At 39.4% G+C, this 15773-nt stretch overlaps 1 protein-coding gene and 1 pseudogene across 1 annotated transcript; both read right to left on the bottom strand.

Annotated features, from left to right (window-relative positions):
* Window positions 1-12688: 12688 nt before the first annotated feature.
* LOC107607628 (pentatricopeptide repeat-containing protein At1g08070, chloroplastic pseudogene) lies at window positions 12689-14026 on the bottom strand (annotated as a pseudogene).
* Window positions 14027-14386: 360 nt separating this feature from the next.
* Window positions 14387-14929, bottom strand: LOC107607627 (uncharacterized). Its single transcript, XM_016309557.1, has one exon. It carries the CDS (start codon window positions 14927-14929, stop codon window positions 14387-14389), a length of 543 nt encoding a protein of 180 aa, XP_016165043.1.
* Between the last annotated feature and the right edge of the window lie 844 nt (window positions 14930-15773).

Below are 15773 nucleotides of genomic sequence, written 5' to 3'. Positions count from 1 at the left end.
GTTAGCTACCAGGACTTGTCGGGTTGGCTCTATAACCGACAGATGATATCATCAGCCACTAGGGACAGGCATTCATCATATGCATACTATGTGAATTGTTTGAGATTGCCTATTTGACTGCATATTACTTGCTAATTGTCTAAATGTCTTAACTGCTCCTATTTGTATATTCTTTGTCTGATATAATTGTGTTTGCTATTATATACTCCTGCTGGTGGTTGGGAGGTTTGAAGGAATTGGAAAGGGAAGTATTAGTTAGACTGAAGAATCTTTAGTCAGATACCCTTATATGGTTTAGCTTGTTTATAAGCTTTGATATTATCTGGAGGAAGTTCTAGGATTGCCTTTGGCTTTCCTCTATTATTATGTATTATATATGTGGAAGCTGTTACCGTGCTGGGGACCTCTGGTTCTCACCCATGCGGATTTTGTGGTTTTCAGATGCAGGACGCGAGGCTTCTCGTTGAGGCATGCTGGAGACTTCTGGATTAGCGAATATCCTTTGTTCTTGGGACTCTGTTTTGGTTTATATATCTTGTTTAGATACTTTTATCTCCATTAAATAATACAAACTGTGATGACTCCTTCTAGAGGGGATTTTGGAGAATAGGTTGTATGTATTTGTGTCCCTTTGGGTTTCCTTTGGGGTTTCCTTATTTTATTATATGTATATATTATTATGCTCGGACCGGTTATCTTCGCAGCCGGATTTTGAGTCTTGATATTCCCGTTTTTGACACTCTTTATATATATGATCTTGCGTTAGCTTATCCTTTTCTCGTTACGTTATCGATCGGAGTGTTACGCGTTCGAGTTACGGTTTTTGTTTACCCCTTTTTCTACAAAGGCTCCTAGTTATAATCAATTATTCATACTACTATACGTACTAAATTTTTGTTTTAGAGGTCGTAATACCTTGCCATCTCTGTCTTATGACTTAAGCATAAGACTCTGTATGGTAGGGTGTTACATTATGGTATCAGAGCAGTTCGTTCCTATAGAGCCTGAGGGATGGACTGACTATGCTTCTGTGCATTCTCTGTGTGTGTGTTATGTGCTATTAGTATATCTGCTTGATATAATTGGCATAAACGTTCATGAGCATGCATTTGGGACTTTGAAGCACTAGACTTCCGATATTGAGACTGATCAACTTAATATCGATTGTTGGGTGTGTATAGGAACCAGATGGCGCCTCGTGGACGCGGTAGAGGTAGTGTGAGAGGTCGTACGAATGCTCGTGCACCGGAGAATAACCCTAATGACCCGGTGAACTTTATGGCTGCGTTGGAGAACATGGCTGCTGCTATGCAAGCCACTGCTGAGGCTCTTGGTCAACAGATGAACAACCATGGTAATGATGGAGGTGGAGTTCAGGGTCCGATGACCTTGGCAAACTTTTTGAAGGTTAATCCGCCTAAGTTCAAGGGAACTACTGGCCCGACTGAGGCTGATACATGGTTTCAGGCTATAGAGCGAGCATTACAAGCACAAGTGGTACCTGAAGGACAGCATGTCGAGTTTGCCACTTATATGCTCACCGGTGAAGCGTCGCATTGGTGGCAAGGCATCCGACGTCTTCTGCAGCAGGGTGATGACTATATCACCTAGAATGTCTTTCAAGAAGAGTTCTATAAGAAGTACTTTCCGACTTCTGCTAGGACGGCTAAGGAACTTGAATTGTTACAGCTGAAGCAGGGTACTATGTCCATATCAGAGTATACTGACATGTTTGAGGAGCTGTTCAGGTTCTCTCGTATGTGCCAAGGGACTCCGGTGGAATATGAGGAATGGAAGTGTGTTAAGTATGAAGGAGGACTCCGTAGTGATATCTTCAGTTCAGTAGGACCAATGGAGATTAGGACTTTCTCCGAATTAGTGAACAAGTGTAGGGTTGCTGAGGAGTGTGTGAAAAGGGCAACCGCTGAGAAAGGGAGTCACAAAGGTTCATTTCCACAGAACCGAGGGAAGGGCTTTGCACCTAGAGGTCCGTCTTTCAAGAGGGGAAGCTCTTTCAGGAGGCCCAACAACAACAACAATTTCCAAGGGAAGAAGTTTGGGAAGCAACCTCAGAATGAACAAGCTTGTACTAGGTGTGGGAGTCACCATCCGGGAGTACCATGCAAGGCCGGATGGGGTTTGTGCTACAATTGTGGAAAGGCGGGGCATAAAGCCGCAAGTTGTCCAGAGAAGCAAAAGCAAGGTGCTGGGAAAGCACAACAGACTGGTCGGGTGTTCACCACCTCAGCTGTGGGTGCAGAGGGATCCGAGACACTCATTCGAGGTAACTGTGAAATGGCTGGTCAAACTTTAAATGCTTTATTTGATTCGGGAGCATCGCATTCATTCGTTGCATTTGAGAAAGCCCATGAGTTAGGGTTGAAGATCGTAACCTTAGGTTATGACTTAAAAGTGTATAATGCTACCCATGAAGCCATGGTAACTAGACTAGGATGCCCGAAAGTTTCGTTTAGGTTCAAGCAGCGTGATTTTGTCCATAATCTAATCTGCTTACCGATGATCGGTCTTGATCTTATCTTGGGATTGGACTGGTTATCCGAAAACCATGTCCTGCTTGATTGTTCTACCAAGTCGGTGTACTTTATGCCGGAGGATACAGAAGGGCCGGTTGTGGTGAATAATTATTACTTGAATTCAATGATGGTGAACTGTTCTGGAACCGAATGTCAGGGTATCCTGTTGTTAACCGCGGGTGTTTCGGGTGATGATCAAAGGTTGGATCAGATTCCGGTAGTGTGTGAGTTTCCGGAAGTGTTTTCCGATGATATTGAGGAATTTCCACCTAACCGAGAGGTCGAGTTTGCTATTGAATTGGTGCCTGGGGTGGGACCAATCTCAAGTGCTCCTTATAGGATGTCACCGTTAGAGATGGCCGAGCTAAAGTCTCAGTTAGAGGAATTGTTGGGTAAGAACTTTATCCGACCAAGTGTTTCCCCGTGGGGAGCTCCAGTGTTACTGGTAAAGAAGAAAGATGGAAGTATGCGACTCTGTGTGGATTACAGGCAGCTGAACAAGGTCACCATAAAGAATAAGTACCCATTGCCGAGGATTGATGATCTCATGGATCAGTTACAAGGAGCTGGGGTTTTCTCTAAGATTGATTTGCGATCCGGTTATCACCAGATAAGGGTGAGGGGTGAGGATATCCCTAAGACCGCTTTCAGGACTCGTTATGGTCATTACGAGTACACTGTAATGTCCTTTGGGTTGACGAACGCTCCTGCAGTATTCATGGATTACATGAATAGAGTGTTCCGTCCGTTTCTGGATAAATTCGTGGTTGTCTTCATTGACGATATACTAATTTACTCCAAGACTGAAGAAGAGCATGCGGAACACTTGCGGACCGTGTTGCAGATTTTAAAGGAGAAGAAACTCTATGCGAAACTGTCTAAGTGTGAGTTCTGGAAGAGTGAGGTGAAGTTTTTGGGTCACGTGGTGAGTAAGAAGGGAATAGCCGTAGATCCAACCAAGGTAGAAGCTGTGATGGATTGGAAGCAACCAACCACAGTAACTGAGATAAGGAGTTTTCTGGGTTTAGCTGGCTATTACCGAAGGTTCATCAAAGGCTTTTTGCAATTAGCTTTGCCGTTGACAAAGTTAACTCGCAAAGACACTCCGTTTGTTTGGACTCCTGAGTGCGAGGAGAGCTTTCAGACATTGAAGAAAAAGTTGACCACTGCACCTGTGTTAGTGTTACCTGAGCCGAATGAGCCATTTGAGGTGTATTGTGACGCCTCATTGAAGGGTCTAGGGTGCGTGCTGATGCAGCACCATAATGTGGTGGCGTATGCCTCACGACAGTTGAGACCTCATGAAGTTAGTTACCCTACGCACGATTTGGAACTCGCTGCGGTTGTGTTTGCCTTGAAGGTGTGGAGGCATTATCTCTATGGGGTTAAGTTCCAAGTTTTCTCTGATCATAAGAGCTTGAAGTATCTCTTTGATCAGAAAGAGCTTAATATGAGGCAGAGAAGGTGGATGGAATTGTTGAAGGACTACGACTTTGAGTTAAATTACCATCCTGGAAAGGCGAATATAGTGGCGGATGCGTTAAGTCGAAAGTCGTTATATGCGTCTTGGATGATGCTTCAAGAGGAGAAGTTGCTCAAGGGATTCGAGAGTCTAAAAATTGGTGCTCGAGAAGTATCTGGAACCTTGTGTTTGAGCCGATTAGAAATCTCGAGTGACTTTAAGTCCGAACTCCTAAAGGCTCATGAAAATGATGAAGCGTTATGGAAGGTGTTACCGGCTATCGAGCAAGGAAAACAGTGGAGAGTGTCGGAAGAAAAAGATGGGTTATGGAGATTCAAGGGTAGGATCATTGTGCCGGATGTTGGCACTTTGAGGCAAGATATCTTAAAGGAGGCACACAAAAGCGGATTCTCCATTCACCCGGGAAGTACTAAGATGTACCATGATTTAAAGGCGATGTTTTGGTGGCCGGGTATGAAGAATGATGTGGCGGAATATGTTTCAAAGTGCTTAACTTGTCAAAAGGTAAAGATTGAACATCAAAGACCTTCCGGGATGTTGCAACCCTTAGAGGTTCCGCAATGGAAGTGGGAAAGTATTGCAATGGACTTTGTGTCGGGATTGCCAAGGACTAGGACTGGTTTTGATGCTATCTGGGTGATCGTGGACCGACTGACGAAGTCAGCTCACTTTTTACCCGTTCGGATGACTTACACCCTTGAGGAGCTAGCTCGGTTATACATAAAGGAGATTGTGAGACTCCATGGTGTACCTGCTACTATAATCTCTGATAGAGATCCTCGTTTCACTTCGAGGTTCTGGGGTGCATTTCAGAAAGCTTTTGGAACTTGATTAAGCTTGAGTACAGCGTACCATCCCCAAACAGATGGTCAATCCGAGAGGACGATCCAAACACTAGAGGATATGTTGAGAGCTTGTGTTTTGGACCAACCGGCGAGTTGGGATCGGTATATGCCGTTAGTAGAGTTTGCATACAATAATAGTTACCATGCGAGCATCGGAATGGCTCCGTATGAGGCTTTGTATGGGAGAAAATGTCAATCTCCACTATGTTGGTATGAAGCTGGAGAGAAAGGCTTGTTGGGGCCGGAAATGATAGCTGAGACCACTGAACAAGTCAAGAAGATCCGAGATAGGATGCTTACGGCGCAGAGGCGTCAAAAGAGTTACGCCGATCAAAGGCGGAAGCCCTTAGAATTTGAGGCAGGAGATCATGTTTTCCTGAAAGTTACTCCAACTACAGGAGTAGGTAGGGCGATTAAGGCAAAGAAGTTGAATCCTCGATACATTGGTCCATTTCAGGTCCTGGAGAGGGTTGGACCGGTGGCGTATCGGATGGCTCTACCACCTTATCTCTCGAACCTGCACGACGTGTTTCACGTGTCGCAGCTTCGGAAGTACACTCCTGATGCTAGCCATGTGTTAGAACCTGAGTCGGTTCAGTTAAGGGAAGATTTGACGCTTCCAGTGGCTCCGGTCAGAATTGATGATACTAGTATTAAACGGTTGCGTGGAAAAGATGTTTCATTAGTCAAAGTGGCATGGAGTCGAGGCGGTGTTGAGGAACACACTTGGGAACTTGAGTCGGAGATGCGAGTGGATTATCCGCATTTATTCTCAGGTAATTGCATTTGAATTTTGTGGGCAAAATTCCCAATTAGGTGGGAAGAATGTAAAGCCCGGTTAATTAACGGCTAATTAACCCATAAATGAGAATTTATTCTAGAAAGCCTAAAATGATATTTTTATGGCTTAATATGATAGAGGAAATTGAGACGAGAATTTCGGTACCAATTTTATGGAAATCGGACCAAGATTGGACCGAACGGGCCAAACCGGTCCAACCGGACCCAAAGTGGGCCCTTGGCCCAACATAACTAAACCAAAACCCTAGTTTTCAGCACTCTCTCTCTCCTCACACAACACCAAACACGCTGAAAAAGAGAGGAAATGGGGGAAGAACACTCTCTCAAACCTCTATCTCTCACTTGATCTTCAAACCACCATAACTTTTGATCTAGAGCTCCGATTGCCGCTCCGTTTGCGGCCACGCTTTCAGCGCGGAGAGCTCTACAAAACCCATACAACTAATCTTGAGGTAAGCCACGTGTTTCTGTTCGAAATTCCAGCCCTTATTTTCGAGTTTCATGGGTAAAATGTTGAGATTTTGGGTTCTTTGATGTTATAGGACCCAACTCTCTTGAAGGAGAAGGTTAATCTTGTCTCCTTGGACCTTGGGTGTGGTAAGATTCTCAACCCTAGTGTGATTTTGTTGTTCTATGATGTTTGGGTTTTGAGATGTTGTGTATGAGTATGATGGTTGTGGCTTAGGTTGTGTATGTGTGGGTATTGGAGCTTGATTGGTGACTTTGAAAAGCTTGGAAAGGGTTTGGTGGTGAAAAATCTGTTCTTGGAGGTGTTGAGGCCTTGAGAGCTTGTGGATAAGTGGTTTGGAAGTGCTCCGGGGGAGCTTGGGAAAATCGGCTAAGGTATGGTTTCGGTTTCCCGTATCTAATATGTAATGTGGTAGGAAATACTTAGGCTAGAGGCCCTAAGATAGGCATTGAATTGTTGATGTTGTTGAATGATTGAGATATATGATGTGGTCATATATGTGATGATGATTATTAATGCCTTAGTGGTATGATGTATGAGAAATATGCATGTTGTGATATATATACTTGATGACTGGTTATGGTTGAATTGTGGGTTGAACCATGTTGATGGTGAGTATGATGTTGATTGTGTACAATAATAATTTATTGGAATTGGTGTTGTTGAGAATCGGCATGAGGAATAGTATATGATATATCAATGTGTTTGAGTTTGAGCCACTTGGGTGAAGTGGGGTAAAATGATGAGATAGTGATTTTGGTAATTTGTGGTAATGTGTCAATGTGTGAGTTGAGGAGGCTTGATGTTGAATTTGATATATTTTGATTGATTTCAAAGAAACGGGATGAACTTGGCATGTTTTGATTGGTTTTGAAAAGAGTTGGAAATGGCTTGTTTTGAAATTGGCACTTTGTGGTTTTGTATGAAAATATGGTTTTTGGGCACACTTTGGCGGGACATAACTTGGACTACGGATCTCCGTTTTGTACCAAATCTGTTTAGAAATGAAATTGGATCCGGGATGTCCATGCCGTTCAAAGAACGGGTGAAAGACGATTTAAAATGAGGAAGTTATGTCCGTTGGAAGATTGGGGTTTAAATCTGTGAATTCTGCAGCTTTTAACTTAGAAAATTTTTAGCAGAATGACCCCTTGCGCGTGGGCGTACCTGGCGCGTACGCGCCGATCTTCCAGAAAGCGCCATCCACGCGTGCGCGTGATGTGCGCGGGCGCGCCGATTGTGCTGCACCCAATGCCCAGCCATTTTCCAGAGAGTTATGCCAGAACTGTGCCAGTGTTGTGCCTGGGGCACGAGAACACCCGCGCGTACGCGTGGTTGGCGCGTGCGCGTCGATTGGCAAATCTTTAATCCACGCGTTAGCGTGCATGACGCTTGCGCGTCGATGAGTTTTTGAGGCCATCCACGCGTGCGCGTGGAGTGCGCGTACGCGTGGCCCTGTTTTCATCCCAAAGTTGATTTTTGAGTTTTAAAAGCCAAATCTCATACTTCTAAGCCTCCGATCTCACCATTTATGTCTTAAATCATTATGACATGCCTAGCTATTAAAAAGGGGCTAGTGAATGAGGTAACTTGCGAGTGAAGCAAGGGAAAAATGAATGATCAATGAGGATCAAGATGATTATGTGAGATGCAGAGGATGGTGGTGGAAGTGCTTGTTAAGCCATGGGCCGAAAGGCTGTAATTGCTAATGAAACGGCTGGTTATGGATTTAACCATGAGCCGGAAAGGCTGTGTATAATATGAATATTGGCTGGTTCTGGACTGAACCGTGAGCCGGATGGCTGATATGGATGTTGATCCATGGATGAGAATTTATGCATGCTTATGCTGAATTATTGATAATTGAGATTTGCACTTCCACTATCAGAGGCACGAGATCCCTGGGAGGAAGCAGTGGCTAGCCACCACGTGCTCCAGGTGGAGGCTCGAGACTCTGTTGACCCTATGTCGTAAGTGTGGCCGGGCACTGTGAAAGACCCGGATGAGCTCGCCCCCGAAATATTCACCAGTGAGGGTGATGGATATGGATCATGTTTATGATCAAGTTTATAACGAGTATAACTCGAGTTGGGGATGCGCGACAGAGTGACAGTCCAATGGTTAGCTACCAGGACTTGTCGGGTTGGCTCTATAACCGACAGATGATATCATCAGCCACTAGGGACAGGCATTCATCATATGCATACTATGTGAATTGTTTGAGATTGCCTATTTGACTGCATATTACTTGCTAATTGTCTAAATGTCTTAACTGCTCCTATTTGTATATTCTTTGTCTGATATAATTGTGTTTGCTATTATATACTCCTGCTGGTGGTTGGGAGGTTTGAAGGAATTGGAAAGGGAAGTATTAGTTAGACTGAAGAATCTTTAGTCAGATACCCTTATATGGTTTAGCTTGTTTATAAGCTTTGATATTATCTGGAGGAAGTTCTAGGATTGCCTTTGGCTTTCCTCTATTATTATGTATTATATATGTGGAAGCTGTTACCGTGCTGGGGACCTCTGGTTCTCACCCATGCGGATTTTGTGGTTTTCAGATGCAGGACGCGAGGCTTCTCGTTGAGGCATGCTGGAGACTTCTGGATTAGCGAAGATCCTTTGTTCTTGGGACTCTGTTTTGGTTTATATATCTTGTTTAGATACTTTTATCTCCATTAAATAATACAAACTGTGATGACTCCTTCTAGAGGGGATTTTGGAGAATAGGTTGTATGTATTTGTGTCCCTTTGGGTTTCCTTTGGGGTTTCCTTATTTTATTATATGTATATATTATTATGCTCGGACCGGTTATCTTCGCAGCCGGATTTTGAGTCTTGATATTCCCGTTTTTGACACTCTTTATATATATGATCTTGCGTTAGCTTATCCTTTTCTCGTTACGTTATCGATCGGAGTGTTACGCGTTCGAGTTACGGTTTTTGTTTACCCCTTTTTCTACAAAGGCTCCTAGTTATAATCAATTATTCATACTACTATACGTACTAAATTTTTGTTTTAGAGGTCGTAATACCTTGCCATCTCTGTCTTATGACTTAAGCATAAGACTCTGTATGGTAGGGTGTTACAATAAACCCGTATTTGCCAACAAGGGAGACCACGGTTTAATTTATTTCTGTTTAAAACAATAATAATCAAATTGGTTTTTTAAGCTTGATGATAAATTGCATTAACAATATATTGATATCTTAAACAATTTTAAATTAATTTTTTTATATTTATATATTTTTCTGTTAAACAAAATCATTGGACTTTCCACTTAGTTTGTTAAATTCTAACCTTACATGCATGGCCAGGGACGGATCTAAGGGACGTGCAGTGGTCTTGACCCCCAAAAAATTTAGGTTATTATAATAAATGACATATCTTGAATAAAGTTTATAGTGCAATGATAATAAAGAGGATTACTATATCTGTGTACTTAGATTTTAAATCTCCACTTACACATTTACATTATTTGTTTAATATTTGGTTTAGTTATTCTTTTTTTCTCTCTTACATTTCCTTTATCTGTTCAATTAATTTTTGTACTAATTATCATATAAAAAGTATTTTAATATTTATAATAACATTCCTTTTATTTTATTCGGTTGTTTCTTCTCTTTTTTTCCACTTAATTTTTACATATATTATCATATAAAAATAGCTAAATTTTTATAATAATAATAATAATATCAATATTTAAATATTTGTTAAAAAATCTATATATATTATAGTACGTGAAAATTATTTATTTTTCTCGTGATACTAAAATTATAACATATTAAATCAATTCATTAAAATGAGTATATTTTATATTTTTTATTTAAAAATATTTTTAAATACATATGCCAATGAATAATAGCTCAAATGGCATAGTCTCTCCATACTCAATTAAGAGGTTGCGGATTCGAGTCTCCTATCTTTGGTTAAAAAAAAAAGCATAAAAATAAAACTTACTATCACATCAATACTTAGCAAAGCAAATGAATTAACAAAAAAATTAAAATAGATATTTTTATATTAGTTTATTGAATCTAAAATGAAAAAAAAAATATGGACAACTAAGGTAACTTATTTATTTGACAACTGCTGATTAATATTTTTTTATACAAAAATTTAATTTTCGACTCCTCCTTTGCTAAATTCCTATATCGTCCTTGTGCATAACTACATGAAGCCAAAGTTTCCACTTCTCATGTTTTCCCACGTATCTTAAGTTTTTTATGTAATTATCAGGGGCGGAGTCTCATCCAACTAAAGTAAGACAATGACCCACCCAAACTTTAAATTTTCTTCATAAATTATGTATAAATTTTAGTTTAGCCTCGTTTATAAATTTTATTTTATTTTAATTTTTTGCCCCTCCCTAAAATTTAATCTAGCCCCGACCCTATAATCATCGCTTAATCCAGTTTATAACTAAACTTTCTAAACATGCAAGTTCTCCTATCAAAAGAGATGGACTAGATTATTTTCATAGAGGTAATTTGTGATTTCTATTCTTTAGACAGATGTGCAATATTCATGTAACTTAAGAGCGAAGTCATAAATGTTGATAACTTTGATTCTGAAAGTGTTCCCCACACTCGTCAAGAAGGAGGTATTTACCAAAAGTCTTTGTATCTATTGAATTAACTTACTACCTTTCAGAACAAACATATAACGGTATTGTATGAATTTTTTACAGATACACACGACGAGGATAACAATATTAATCATGTGCAGCTACCAAACCAACTTCCTGATGAAGGTCGGTTTCATTGATATCTATAAAGAGATCATTTCCCATTTTCCATCAGTATAAATAATACACAACTCTGATACCAATCTATATAAAGCAGAGCAAATGGATGAGAACCATAATACTACAAACGTGATTCCGGTAGGTAAATTTTTATCATAATTTACTTATTTCCTTCTTTAACTAACATACATATTAACTTATCACTATAATATTTCAGCTCCAGCTTATCTAGACTTTGGGAACCCAACATATCAGTGCCAGCATTGTGGCGCCATTTTTTGGTATGAAGAGAGTATCGACAAACACTTTAATGTTGTTAATCCAAAATTTACGTTATGTTTTCACTTTTCACCAAGGTCAAGTTCAATTGCCTCTTTTACAACAACCGCCTAACACACTTGATGATCTATTCCTTGGTGATAGTGCTAAGGCCACTACAAGAAAAGTATATTTTTCGACGCTAAAAATCGAAGACTATCTCTTCCGTTGATATTTTTCGACGGCTTGCTGTCGATATTATTAAAAAAATAATTAAAAATAAAATATTAAAATCGACAGCAAAGTCGTCGATTTTTTTGGTAATCCTTTAACCATCTTCTCATTATCGACACATTGTCGACGAGTTGTAGGCGGAAAATACTTTTATTTTAAAATCGACGAATGTAGCGTCTATTTTATTATTTAAAATATCGACACATTTTGTCGTCGATAAATTTAAACGGTCTTAATCACTTCTTAAAATTAAATGGATGGTACAGATTTAATGTATAAAATCGATGGCTAAGACGTCGTTTTTTTCAAATTAAAATCGACGGGTAAGTTGTCGATTTTTATAAATAAAATAAATTTTCCCCCCTCACTCCCCGCGTTTCCTTCATTTCCCCAAATTCACCATTTCAATTTTCACCAACCCTTATTTTACCCCTGAATTCACCTCACATACTTCAACCTTCCTTCTCCATCGCCGCCGCGCCGCCGTCGCTCCGCCGTCGCATCAGGATGATCTCTCCCTCCTCCTTCGCCTCTCCTCCGATGATCTCCATAAAGAATCAGGTTTTCCTTCTCTCTCTCTCTCTCTCTCTCTCTATCAATTTCAAATCATAAATTCACTTTAACTTTTTCTTTGTCTCGTGTTTTAGAATTTGTAAATAGAGGAGCTTCGAACATTGATTCCTAAAGGCTTTGAAGTAATTGGAGTGCTTGCTTACAGAGCCGGCGCCGATGCTCAAGCAGCAGTTCATGCTGCTCGCAAACTGAGGAAGCTTCTATATAGTGAAGAGGAAGGGGATAATCGACCGGTGATCGGAACAGTCGCCGCCGGTTCTGGCGAGCTGAAATTTTTCGTGTCAGAGAGTGGAAAATTGAATAGCCTCGAAGAGGTTGATTCAGTTGTTGAAGAAGAACATTCAGAGAAATGTGTGGGAGAATGGTTGCTTGATTCGTTGTGAGCTTTCGATCAAGTTGCCAGTATATTATCCTCTCAAGAATACGAGTGGTTAGTTTTTTCAATTTTTTGTTTCTTCTAATATCTAAGTGTTCGTTTGGATTGGTGTTAATTTTGCTTTGCATGTTCTGCTGGGGTTGTATTTTGAAATTAACTTCAATCAATTCATTGTTTTTATATTGCCATGTAATGAAGCAATCTAGGGATTGGAAATTGGGGTTTGTGAGCTAGTAGCGTTAATTGATAATACTTTGATGATGGAAGTTATAGAGCACAGGACTTATGAGATGCTATCACAAGGGAGATAGAAATGAAGCAATATATGTTCTGTAATTTGGCATGGATAGGATATTTCTTTTAACATTTACTTGTCTCTTTTAGAAAATACTATCACAACACTATTTTGTTTGTTGTTGTTAAGTTTCATAGAAGAATTTACATATTCTATCTCCAGACTTTTCGTGTTTATCGTTATGATCTTATCATGCATCTCTGTTATATGAAATATTTTGCTATCTACAGTTAAAGTTAGGAGATTCTTCAAAATCCGAAGCTGAATTCCAGGACCTGTGCTAATCAAACCATAAGCCATTGCAAGTTTTTCACTGTGATAATTTACTGCACTCTCTTTTTCCTCCATATCTATGTTCTTCAGAACAACAGATACATTTGAAGTGTATCCAGCATGTTCTAGCTTTTCTCTCATCTCAGCAATCATTTCATAAATCTTTGGTGTTTCTGGGTGTTTTCTATCTCCCGTTACAAATTCATGAATCATTCTATGCACTTCAATGGAGCTAAAACCTGGTTCTTTATGAATCCCTGCATCCTTCATAGCTCTTCTTATATCAGCAATATTTTCCCATCTGTTTGATGCAGCATAGATGTTTGACATTAGGACATTATATCCACATTTTTTGGATTCTAATGATAGAAACTGTTTTGCAGCCCATTCAACAAGGTTCACATTTTTGTGAATTTTGCAAGCAGCAAGAAAAGATCTCAATACGGCCGAGTTTGGCCTCATAAGCATGTCCTTAATTAGTTCTTGAGCTTCTTCGAGTGATCCTGCTCGACCGAGAAGGTCTACCATACATCCATAGTATTCAATCTTTGGGACCAAACTGAATTCATTAACCATTATGCAAAACAGCCTCTTCCCTTCTTGAACCAATCCGGCATGGCTACAAGCATGAAGAACTGCAATGAATGTTATGTCATTAGGGATAACTCCTAGTGCTTCCATTTCAGCAAAGAGTTCCAATGCTGAATTACCATGACCATGCATTGCAAAACCAGATATCATGGCATTCCACATAGAAATATCTCGGTCGTTGGCCTTGATGAATAGTCCATAAGCTGTATCTATGTCTCCACACTTAGAATACATGTCCACCAAAGAAGTTTTCAGAATCATATCTGCTTTGGTTCCTTGTTTGTCTAAGTAAGAATGTATCCACTTACCCATTTTAAGTGATCCAGATTTTGCACATAGCGAAAGGAGGCACACCATGGTTATCTCATTTGGTTTAATTCCACATCCAGTCATCTGAGCAAATATATCAAATGCCTCATTTATATAATTAGCTTTTGCATAAGCCAAAATCATGGCACTATACATCATTAAATCTTTGTTCTTGGTGCTATGATTGAAAACAGATCTTGCGCTACTTACATCGCTGCATTTGCCATACATATCAAGAAAATGTTATGGGGGTAAGTGCTATTTTGCTCTGTGTCTCAATGTAATTTTTCTCTAATTTATCTGAAAATATTATGGTTTATGCAGTTTCTGGGGGAAGTGTTTCTCTTGTTCAAGGTTCCTATGAATACTTTCATTATCTTCAGGATGGTTTTAATGATTCGGTAATTTCCATATTTCTGCTCCCCAATGGTTTTGAAATTACATGTCTTCTTTTTCATGTTGGTCTTTATTGCAATGACATATCCAAATACACTCCATTTGTAATTACTGAGTAACTGGTTTTAAATTATCAGACAAAGATAATTTGGTTTTATTAAATGTGTATATGCTTATGTTCTTAATTATTAGTCTATTAATTCATTTGTATATAGGGCAGAATAATGTGCAGCTTATACTTATAACATAATAATCTATGTAAACTTTCTTAACATGTGAGAATTTGATAGTTGACTCATTAAACTCATCTCTCTCATTCCCATCATCTTCAGACTCATCAGAATTTGTAGGTTTAGAATTTGAATTACATACAAGAAATCCAAGAAGAAAGCCACTTGGCCAAGTCATAGATCCCATAGTACTCTTAACTTTAGGGAGTAGTGCTTTTGGTTTAGGTACCAAAAGCCTCATGTTCATACTTTGGCATGCCAATGAAATCACATAATGATTATGTTTCCCCATGATAGTGGAACTAGACAATATTGTTGTGGAAATAGACTGAGCAGCAACATGATTTATCTGTGATTTCTCAGGGGACAAGCTGAAGGAACATGAATTTGATGTTCCTGTTTCTTGAGGCCTAACTCCATAGATGCTGCTACTCATAAGAATCTGATGAGCATGGCCTTTGAGCATAACATCATTTATTGAGTATAAGCTCATTGATGAACAGCAAACACTCATCTCTTATTACCATTGAGTTGAGCTTTGTTTTGGACATATTTAAATTTGGTGCAGTTTTACAGTGAAAATATATGGGAAATGTTGTGATTTGGTTTCAGATACATGAAGAGGCTAGGAAGTTTGCATATCAAACAGGGGTTAAGGTGGTTGTTACTTATGGCGGAGCTCCAATAAACCATCAGGTTTCTTTTCAATTGTTTATCTTTTTTTGGTTCTCTGTTCTCTTTTACCCAGGATTAGTTATGCTACTATTGATGCTATTTTTGATAGATGCTTTAATTTTTGTCGTAGTTGCTCCATTGAATGATCTATGTTCTCCACCTAATGAGATAGGGTATGAGTATTTATGAACTACAGTTTCTTTGAAAATGTGAAGATGTGCTAATTAGCCATAAATTACCAATCATAGTTTGAGAGTATCTGGAAATTTTATAAACATGTCACTGTAGCTGGTGTGCTTTTGTTCTTGCTGTAAATTTGGATGAATTGATCCAATTTGTAGGCTAGAGTCTAGATGCTGTATAGCCCATAATGTAATCGAGTGGTGAAGTCAATCAAGGTCAATTAAATACTTATTTAAGTATGTCAACAAGGGAACTGATCGCATTACAGCTTCTTTCTATTAAAAAAGGAGATGAAACTTCAGCCACTACTATTAATGAAGTTAAAAAATTTTATGATTGTCAATACATTTCTCCATGTGAATCTGCTTGGAGGATATTTGCATTTGACATCCACTATAGAAGACCATCAGTTGAACGATTAAGTTTTCACTTGCCTGATGAACATACAATTCTTTTTTAGGAGGATGATGCATTACAAACTATTGTTGATAAAGCAACTG

The sequence above is a fragment of the Arachis ipaensis genome, chromosome B7 (genome assembly GCF_059453495.1).
Source record: "Arachis ipaensis isolate K30076 ecotype BB chromosome B7, ASM5945349v1, whole genome shotgun sequence".
NCBI lineage: Eukaryota > Viridiplantae > Streptophyta > Magnoliopsida > Fabales > Fabaceae > Arachis > Arachis ipaensis.
Note: the sequence above shows the minus strand (reverse complement) of the source record. Positions and strands in the feature narration are given on the sequence as shown.

What these genes read in the sequence shown, in the direction of transcription:
- LOC107607627 (XM_016309557.1), bottom strand. Translation starts at nt 14,929, where the DNA reads ATGAGTGTTTGCTGTTCATCAATGAGCTTATACTCAATAAATGATGTT.